This window comes from Arachis hypogaea, chromosome 4, assembly GCF_003086295.3.
Source record: "Arachis hypogaea cultivar Tifrunner chromosome 4, arahy.Tifrunner.gnm2.J5K5, whole genome shotgun sequence".
In the NCBI taxonomy this organism is placed as follows: Eukaryota; Viridiplantae; Streptophyta; class Magnoliopsida; order Fabales; family Fabaceae; genus Arachis; species Arachis hypogaea.
Window position 1 is genome coordinate 19,382,681 of NC_092039.1, and position 10,304 is coordinate 19,392,984.

The 10,304-nt window shown below is 32.0% G+C and overlaps 1 protein-coding gene and 1 long non-coding RNA gene across 5 annotated transcripts; one reads left to right on the plus strand and one right to left on the minus strand.

Annotated features, from left to right (window-relative positions):
* Positions 1 to 1,511: 1,511 nt before the first annotated feature.
* LOC112796446 (mitochondrial thiamine diphosphate carrier 2) lies at positions 1,512 to 6,195 on the plus strand. Of its 4 annotated transcripts, none has more exons than XM_025838895.3 (8): positions 1,512 to 2,037; positions 2,177 to 2,331; positions 3,409 to 3,525; positions 3,943 to 4,054; positions 4,367 to 4,494; positions 4,704 to 4,856; positions 5,504 to 5,644; positions 5,849 to 6,195. In XM_025838895.3, exons 2-8 carry the CDS (start codon positions 2,203 to 2,205, stop codon positions 6,065 to 6,067), a joined length of 999 nt encoding a protein of 332 aa, XP_025694680.1. In that variant the 5' UTR covers positions 1,512 to 2,037; positions 2,177 to 2,202; the 3' UTR covers positions 6,068 to 6,195. The 4 variants fall into 4 exon arrangements, with proteins under 4 accessions (XP_025694680.1, XP_025694682.1, XP_025694681.1 ...); XM_025838897.3 differs by having other exon boundaries at positions 1,534 to 2,037; positions 2,177 to 2,324; XM_025838896.3 differs by having other exon boundaries at positions 1,606 to 2,037; positions 5,504 to 5,682.
* Positions 6,196 to 6,422: 227 nt separating this feature from the next.
* LOC112796448 (uncharacterized) lies at positions 6,423 to 7,792 on the minus strand. The gene is made up of 2 exons (XR_011881013.1): positions 7,252 to 7,792; positions 6,423 to 6,919 (listed from the first exon to the last, which is right to left on the minus strand). It is a non-coding gene; the product is annotated as an uncharacterized lncRNA (long non-coding RNA).
* Between the last annotated feature and the right edge of the window lie 2,512 nt (positions 7,793 to 10,304).

A 10,304-nucleotide genomic window follows, 5' to 3' on the forward strand; every position in this document is an offset into this window, starting at 1 on the left:
AAATATACATGGCATACTCTTTTGTTAAATCATCTATAATTACAGCGAATCTTTTTTCAGATATTCAGCTGCTTCGATACCTTGTTTGCGAATAAGTTTGAGTTGTGCTTTAAGTTGTTGTACCCGAATCTTGAAAATCTTTGTAAAATATTCTTGAATTATTGCCCAAACTTGATGTATATACTCACAATCAAGTATTTGATTCTTGAATGAAAGATCCATAAAATTAAAAATTCATATCATTAAGTTGTGATCTTTAACCTTCCAATCAGTAAAAAAGTAGATTCAATACCTGCAGTTCGTGCAGCATCATTCTCAAATTGTGATGGAGTTTTTGAGGAATCAAGATGATTACCAAGTTTGTTGGCATGAATGACAGTTTTTGAGGAATCAAGATGATTACCAAGTTTGTTGGCATGAATGACGTGAAATGCAAGCTTCTGCGATGTTCTATGATTGTCATCATTGAGCTTGTCAATGACGGGTACAAAAAGAGAGGTGGTGGAGGTAGAGAATGAAAAAGAAATGATAATTGATAGATGTCATGGATCTTTTTTCTAAACTCTGAATATCATGATGAAGTTTGAATGAGATAGAGAAGAATAATTTGAGATAAAATTTTGTATTGCATGAATTGTTATTAGTGTGTCTATCATAATCAAAATTGTAACATTTATGCTCATGTACTAATGCATTAGGCAAAGTTAATTACACAAGAATAGATTACAATTTTATACGAAAGAGAAACAACTTAACTAACTAACTGATTTTCTCTCTCTTTATTTAATTCAACATGATCATTAACAAATATTAATTTCTATCTTTTTAATCTTGCACAAAGTATTTATCCTTAATAACAAAAGGCATATAATATTTAACAAAAAAAGCATATAATTTATCATAAAAGAAAACTATTTTTTGAAAATGCATACAAGTTATCTAAATCTCTTATTAGTTATCACCATATCTTTCTACGTAGCTTTATAAGGAGGTGGTTACTTTAACAAAAATATTTTTATATAAAGATAATATTATAAATTGTTAAATAATTTAAAAGTAATGCAATATTGTCAGTAAATGTTATTATTTTTTATTAGCACTGGACTATTAATAATTTGTACTTATATTTACAGAAATTTTATATACAAAAAGCATATAATTTTGACTTATATTTACTAAAATTTTACACATATAAATTAATACAGTTTACACTCATAATTTACATCTATAAATTATATTTGTTAAAGATAATTTAGTATTTGTATTAATCAAATATTGACAAAAAAATACTAAAAATTATTAACCTTTAAAAATTTTTCATAATTTAAAATATTTGACTAAATATATTTAACTGCATTATCTAACTATTTGTTATATCATTTTCATATAAAAATATTTTCATAAAAATATCACTACAATTTGTGCTAATGTATAAGTATACTAAATTATTAATTTATTTTGAGAAAATTTTAACCTTTATTATATTTTAAACCTAGTAGATTATTTATTCTGACCAAAATAGGGATTGTCTGTGTGCATGACGGGATGACTTTTGAATTTTGATTTTGACTAGTTTTAACAAATTTTTTTTTAATCTTCTTTTTTGGGTTTTGAGTTTTGACGCGTGATAAATTCTCTTGTTTAAACTTTAAAGTCTCTCTTGTTTTTCATGCAAGTATATTATTTTAAATTTTAGTTAAAAAAAAAAAACAGAAAAAAAGAAAAGTATAGAAGATTGCAAAGTAGGAAAGAATCTTGACCCGTACCAAACAGCAAAAAGAAGAACAACTAAAAGCTTGACTTCATCCCCAGAATCACTCTCTCCATCACAACTCAACTCAACCCATAATTTATTTATTTTTTTAGTTATTACAACAAATAAATTAGTTTCTTTCTTCCTTGGACTCTTCTAAATTCCTTCAAACAAATCTCTTAGACAGTCTTCAATTCAATTCAACCAATCAAATACCGTTTTTCTTTCTCTCTCTAAATGCCTGCGTCCTTCTCCATTGCCTCCTTCCCCGTCCTCGATTGTCGGTGAGTTCCCCCCCAAAACGTTGCCGTTTTTACCCAATTAAGAAAGAAACCCTAATTTTCTCAATCCATGTCCTCGATTTTTTTATTTTTATTTTGTCAATGGGTCAAAAGAATGAACTGTTTTGACGATTTGTTGTAGGTGGTAGTTGGAAAAGGGAAGAGAGTATGGCAATGGAGGAGGAAGAGCCGAGCCAGCTGAAGAGAGCGTTGATTGATTCCTCTGCTGGAGCTATTTCTGGTGCTATATCAAGAACAGTTACCTCTCCCCTTGATGTTATTAAGATTAGGTTCCAGGTCAACTCTTTTTCTTATCATGATCATTTTTTTTTGTCATATTCATACTTGTGTTTTATGCTGCATTTACAAAAGTAATCATAAGAAGATTATTGCTAATTTTGTATGATATATAGAGGGGTATGAAATAGTGGATAGAGTAATTAATAAGCAAGGGGAAGTACAAAAACCGGTACATTGAGAATTCAAACACTATTAAAACTTGCTTCTTCTAGGTTCTAGAACTATTGAGTATTGAAGATGGTCTCATATACAGTTTGGTAAGAGCTGCTGAAACTTCACTAAATAGAGACAGAATGGAACTTGGGGACAAACATTAGCCTGGCAATTTTTTTATATAGTTATTTTTTTAAAAAAATATCTTAGGGAGATGTATACTGCTTGGCAAAGACTCATGTCACTGTCAAAATTTTGCTGGAAACCAGTTTTTGATTTTGTAACTAATGAATAGCATATGGCAGAGAATCAATTTCCAGGGTGTGCCATTATATCATTTATGTCACAATGGGCTTTGTTTTGGTAATCTGTTCCACTTTTACTTTGATGTGATGCGGCTCACCTAAAGTTTAACTGGTTGGAATTTGGAAAGAGTATGGCTAAATGACTATGTAGTTCTTGTTGCAATCATGGGTGTGATATATACAATCTGGTGTGAAATGTATGGAGTATAATTTGCTTTGTTGTTGCTTGATTATAGATGTGTGGTTGGAAATTGAAAATATGGCTTCATGTCGTTATTTTCCTTTCATCATACCCTCAGCAAACAAAAAATGGTCTATTGACCATTTAGAGAATTATATTCATTCATGGCCATCAAAAAATTTCCAATTACTTAGTTAATGTACCATGGATTTCTCAGCGGTTGCCATTATTGTTCTTAAAAAATCATGTGACGTTAGGATAATTGCGTTAACATGGGGTTTGGCATGTTTCAGTGTGATTTGTATCTATGCACTATGTAATGTTTTTAACTTTTATGAGATATAGGATTCTGGAGAGTCATGGCTATTCATTATCTCCTGCTCCGTTATCATATCAAGTATTGAGCTGAAGAATGCTTTTCCCATTTATTTTCAGGTTCAACTCGAGCCCACATCTTCATGGGCTTTACTACGCAAGGAAATTTCTGCACCATCAAAATATACTGGCATGCTTCAAGCAAGCAAAGATATCTTTAGAGAAGAAGGCATACGGGTAAAATAACTAAGCTTTTATAATTATGGTTAAATTGCCTACTGCTCTTTCCCTGTTAATTCTGGTGCTGCATTTGTAGTCCCCTTGAACTGTTACCAAATAGTTGTTGGTGAAATTATTTTATGTGATAGCGCTTGCTTGCATCGAGAGGAAGAGCTTTACTGTAACAAGGTTGCTGCCTTGTGGCCTATAAGTCATGGGTTGGAGTAATAGAATAGTTTGTCCATTAGTGGGGGTTAAGAATACACACTTATATTCTCCCCATATCACATTAGGTAGGAACCTTAAGCACTAGGCTACCCTTTCCCGATAATGCTTATTCTTAAAGTAGTTTCCTAGAAGTTTTTTGCCAACCATTTTTCGATGGAAAAAATGTGTAATTGTGTATTATCATTTTTTGTGTGCAACATGTTACAGGGTTTTTGGCGGGGCAATGTACCAGCTTTGCTCATGGTTATGCCATATACATCCATACAGTTCACAGTTTTGCACAAGTTAAAATCTTTTGCCTCTGGTTCTTCCAAATCAGGTATTCAGTTTTGTTTTCAACTGTTATTTCTTAGCCCAACATATTAGCCTGATGAGCAGTGTGAACCTATCTCCTAGATTTCTCACATTATTATCGATAATTTTTGAAAATGTAGGTCCGCATATTTTACCATAATGTCAAACTTCATTTGCTGAATTATTTTTGCAAGTCACTTTAGGGTAGGATGCTTTCTGTAGCATAAACTATATATATGCAGACCAAAACCTGCGTCCCTGTGCAGTTTATAAATAATTATCATAAATTTCCTGTTGTAGGTGTATGTTGCTCATTGCTTGCTTTCTGTTTCTGCAGAGAATCACATTAATTTGAGCCCTTATCTATCCTATGTGAGTGGGGCATTAGCTGGGTGTACAGCTACTGTAGGATCATATCCTTTTGATCTCCTTCGAACCATATTAGCTTCTCAAGGTGAACCGAAGGTATCAACATTATTAAATGAGGATTTGAAATAAATTAATGTAATGTAATTTTGTGTTTCACCCTGCAGAGGTCAGAAAAACAGAAGAATTGAAAAGACTGAGCTCCTGGTCTTTGACAATAGAATTTTTAACCTTTTGAATGCATATAATGACGTTATTCGTGATTTGAGTTAATAACTATGCTATGCTAATGTTTTCCCATCATCTAGGTTTATCCAAACATGAGGTCAGCATTCGTTGACATTGTTAAGACTCGTGGTTTCTCTGGCTTGTATGCCGGACTGTCACCAACGCTAGTTGAGATTATACCTTATGCAGGCCTACAATTTGGTACTTACGATACGTTTAAACGTTGGGCTATGGTAAAATTTCAGTCCTTTTTCTATTTGTTTTCTATTGACATGATTGTTCCCTGCATGCATTAAATGCCGCCGATCATGTTGAAAGTTGAAAACAGAGTAACTTAGTTTCATTTTTTTGGTTCTCTAATATTCAGCATTTTTGTCATTCTAGTATGTGTGTCTCTTCAGTGCTGTAATATTACAATCTTGGTTTAAGTGAAATGAATCTGTAAGATCTAGAATTATATGAAATGCATTGATAAGCTATTTGGAATCCTATGATGAGTTTATGCAGATATGAGGTTTACAGTTTTATGTCTCACTTTCCTAATGTCTACCTTCCACATGTTAGCACATTCCAGATATCTAGACATTTGATTCCGTCAGTTTTACATATGGAGGCCATTATAGAGCAATGCATCTAGGCATACCTTGTGTCAGGTGTATTTCAGCTTGTTTTATAACAATTGTATGGAAATAGTAGAATAAGGTATATGTTAAAATGGGACTGTACAAAGTTGGGACTGTACAAATTTGGTTTATATAGTTGTAAAATTGAATTCCTTGACATGCAGCCAATAAATGTTTTGCTTTATAAGTATTCCTTATAGTGAGAGATTCTTTGATATCTCCTCATTTGTAATTGTCATATTATGTGAAAATTGTAGGCATGGAACCACACTCAATACTCAAATGCTATTGGAGAAGATAGCCTATCTAGCTTTCAACTTTTCCTGTGTGGGTTGGCTGCTGGTACATGCGCTAAGCTTGTTTGTCATCCACTTGATGTAGTCAAGAAAAGATTTCAGGTAGATTTTAGAATCTGACAGACCGTCTTTCTTTCAGGGTAATTATGAATCTATTTTATTATTTCTTCCCTTCCCCTTTAGAACTAGATCCTGAGCTCATACCTACCCATAGAACGCATGCTGAATAAATGGCTTCTCATGCCCTATCGTTATGGACGTCCATCGAGTATGTAGTTATGGATCTTCATGCTTTCTTTCCTCCAGATTGAAGGTCTGCAAAGGCATCCAAGATATGGAGCTCGTGTGGAACACCGTGCGTACAGAAACATGTTTGACGCCATGAAACGGATATCACAGGCAGAAGGTTGGGCTGGTCTGTATAAGGGGATCATCCCATCAACTGTTAAAGCTGCACCAGCTGGTGCTGTAACATTTGTAGCATATGAATTGACATCAGATTGGCTCGAGTCAATTTTGACTTGATTTTTTAACACTTAAATTGAGGGGAGAAATTTTTTGTGATTTTGTTTTCTGGGATCTCATTCTTTTGTACTCAAATAATTCCCCTTTTAATATACAAGAAGCAGGTATATGCTAATATATTTTAACTATTGATCATGTTGATAATTGAGATTTAGAGATGTACAAATAACTTCAAACCTGACTAAACATTCGTATTGTTGGCAAAAAAAAGTTTTATTTTTGGTGGGTGGGGAGGATCCTTAGGGCAGTGTTTGGTTTTTGTAATTCTTGAGACAAAGATATAAACATTAAAGACATAGACACAAATTATATGTATTGTGTTTGGTAAAATATTGAAGTATTGAACAAGACACAATAAAATTAAAAAAAGTCCATATTATCCCTATAATAAATTTTGTTTTAAAACAAAAAAATTAACCACCATTGCTGCCACTACTATCCATCATCTCCACCACTAGATTTATCATCACACATAGTTCATCACAAATCAGCCAGCAAAAATTTCACAAGAATCAACAAAAATATTTACTTTTCAAAAGAAAAAAGAAAAACGAAAGGAGAGGAGAAGGTGACTGAGGAGCAGATCTGTAAAAGGAGAAGAACCGAGGTAGAGAGAAAGGCGGCAATGGCAGACTCAAAGAGGAAGAGGGAGAGGCGGTCCTGGGTGCTGCGAAGGGGGGAGAGGCGACAATCGCAGATATGGACAAAGGAAGAGACGTAGCAGCGGCGGCAGATCTGGATGAAGGAGGAGATGCAGTGGCAGCAACGGTGGCAGAAAGAGTAATGATTGAGCGAGAGGTTAGTGGCGGAGGAAAGATGGAGGAGGGAGGACGGAGGATGGTGAGCATCTCTCTGGATAGAGAAAAAAAATTAGGATTTGAGATAAAATAAAATATTATTTTAAAAATTAATAAGGGATAAAGTGTAAAAAATTGTGTCCAATTGATTGTATATGTGTCTCAACATTTTGGAGAAACATTAAATACATGTATTTTATGTGCATTTGTATACTAATGGGTCCATAAAATATGTGTTTCAACAAAGTCTCAGCTTACTCCATTAACCTTACAGATAGTGGCTTGAATAAAAGAATTGTTGTGGTACATTGGAAAATGAACAGATCAATTCCAAGTGCAAGCACTTATATTAGTACAATCCAACTACAAAAGTCAATAACTACTCACAGCCTTGCCTTCATGCAAGAGGATGATCTGCCGTAATTGCACACTTGCAGGAACTGGCCTCTCCCCATAACTGCCAGAATCTAGCTTCGTATTCCACAATCTCGGCATGGCCCTATGTACGTTTCAACCACAAAGGCCTGCAGCAGTATTGTCAAAAGTAACCCTTGGACGACCATCTTAAGCCAAGAACAATAACAGCACATCATATCCAAATAATTATCATAGTGGCATCAATAAATCCTCACACAAAAACCAGAATTACAAGCATTATCTATGCAGCAACCACATTTGCAAATGCAAGTTAAGACTGGCAAGCTTCACAGACAAAACAATAGCTACTAAAAAGACTAAAAAATGTAATGCCATTGTAATTATGGAAATAGGTTGAGTCCAAAATCACTGCTTCCAAAGTCTCTACCCACTAACATTTTCCGTTTTCTAATCCAGCAAAATACATAAAAGAGAGAATTTATCAGCATCAAGTGGTTCTCGTTCGAGGGGTGGCTTCAGCTTCAACAATGAAGATGATGAGGTCTGAGGTGTTTGGATTCTACCAGATGCTAGACGAAATGCGACTTTATATATTTTAAATGTTTAAAAAGTTTAAATATTGCTGTAAATATTGAATTTGGCATATTATACAATATACATAAATGCTTTTTTAAAATAAATTAGTATTCTAAATATTAAAAAATTACCAGATCTTTTAACAAGTTTCAGGAACAGACTCAGACCATGTAACTGATTTGCAAGCCTAACCTACAAAGGCTGGGTTTGGTAAAGCTTCTCATTTTGCATTTGGTAAATTAAATGGTCCCATAACAAAATATGTTTTTTAAGTTTTTTAATAACTGCTAAATAGTTCTTATTTAATTTTAATTATAAATTAGTTCTTTATATATTATTTAATTATAAAATCTATTTTTTATTTTATAAATTATTTTTTTATCATTCATCTATCATGTTTATTGAGAATAAAAAACTAAAACAATAATAAATTAGATATTCCATTCATCGTAATAAATATTTTACGATCTTAATCGATTATAATTTTATCATTGATCCAATTTCATACGTATTGAGTTAGAAAAATTGTTTTTGTTAAAAATTCAATCGATTGGATGCACAAACCAATCGATTGAAATTAGGCTTCCCAAACTTCAATCGATTGGAATTGATACACAATGGATTGAATTTTGCAACGCATGTGAGATTTTTCTTATTCAATCGATTGGTCATATTACCCAATCGATTGAAATCATCAAAGTAATCTGGGTTTAATTAATTCAATTGATTGGTTATGTTAGCCCTCAGTAAATTATTATTTTCGAAAACCCCATTTTTAACTTTAATTCCCCAAATACGAGTTTTTTTTATGCAAAGCAAGTTCGCCGCACTATAATTTTTATAGAGTTTGCCTAACCCCGACGAACTTCACTTCAAATCCTAAAAAAACTGGCTAACTCAAGTTCTTAAATTTCACAATAAACAATGACAACCATTATCATCGTCGTACATATGAGTACACAAGAATATTGGAAATGATGATAATGGTTGCCATTAATGTTCAAAAAATCATGCTTGTTATCGGTGTATGTTTGTGTACTCCTATGTACTCTTGTACACGATGATAATGGCTTAAAAATTTGAGTTTTGTTGGTTTTGAAAAAAATTCGAGTGAAATTCGCTGGGTTAGACAAACTGTATAAAAGTGATAGAGTTCGGGAGGTCAGACAAAATCTATACAAAAATATAGAGTGCCGTTAACTCGCCGCCCTAAATAAAAAAAATCGTATTTGAAAAATTAAAGTTGAAAAATGGAATTTTGGAAAATGGTATTTTTTTAAATAATAACTAAAAATGATTTTAATGTTATAGGAAGTGTATTGGAATTTTTTTCATTGATAAATTTTGAAGATGTCAGGTATATTTACGGACATTGAGATGGATGAATAATACTATTACGATGACATTAACCAACAAAAAGAGCTAATATGTGACCAAGATATGATGGATAAATAATATGAATCTAAACAAGATTTTGGAGATGAATTTATCGAGGGAATAACAGAACCAATCGGTTGAATTAACTAAACCAGATTGCTTTGATGATTTTAATATGATCAATCGATTGAATAAGAAAAACCCCGCATGCCTTGCAAAATTCAATCGATTAAATTTTAAAAAACCAACATTTTAGTTGCGAAACAATCAATTGAGTTATGGAAAACCTGAAATTCAATCGATTGATTTTCAAAGAAACACGATTTCACAGTCCTGAACGTGACGAATCAAATATAAACTTTTAATCGATTGGAATGGCCACAAAATTTATTACGATCAATGGAAGATCTAATTCGCTATTGTTTTTTATTTTGATTGTTAATAATCATAATAGATGAATGATAAAATAATAATTTATAAAATAAAAAATATTTTTTATAATTCAATAAAATATATGAGATTAATTTATAATTAAAATTAGAAAATGATTATTTAGCAGTTGTTAAAAAAACTTAAAAAACATGTTTTGTTATGGACCATTTAATAGTCCAAACGTTCTGGGACCCAGTGCCTACTTTTGAAAGCACCTAAGAGGGAACTTTTCAAAATTGGCTTGTGCTTATCAAAATTAAAAAAAAATCTAATATAATAAATATTCAAAATTACCATTATTAATTATTAACACCAGATTTCATTTATTTTTCCACACATATTTCCCACTATTATATTGCCATTGAAATACTCATATATTTAATTTCTCAACCTAACCTTCACAAATTCTAACACAATCTTCATATATTTTTTTATTTTTCAACCTAATCTTCACAATTTCAACAAAAATACATTTCTATCATGTATTAGGTATGAACTTCTATCTATTTATATTATTTTTTGTGTGTTTTTTGTATTTTTAGTAGATGTTTGTTTTTCAACACAAATACACTAACTTCATGAACATTAGTCAAAATTATAATAACAACATATATATACATATGTAAATATAGATATATAATTTTACTTGAGATATGTGTCCCATCTTCTGTGATTTG

Bases quoted from the DNA above. Each gene is read 5' to 3' on its own strand.
- LOC112796446 (XM_025838895.3), top strand. From the start codon at position 2,203: ATGGCAATGGAGGAGGAAGAGCCGAGCCAGCTGAAGAGAGCGTTGATT. The intron at 3,526-3,942 runs GTAAAATAACTA...AACATGTTACAG, and splicing joins TTAGAGAAGAAGGCATACGG to GGTTTTTGGCGGGGCAATGT. The intron at 4,857-5,503 runs GTAAAATTTCAG...TGAAAATTGTAG, and splicing joins CGTTTAAACGTTGGGCTATG to GCATGGAACCACACTCAATA.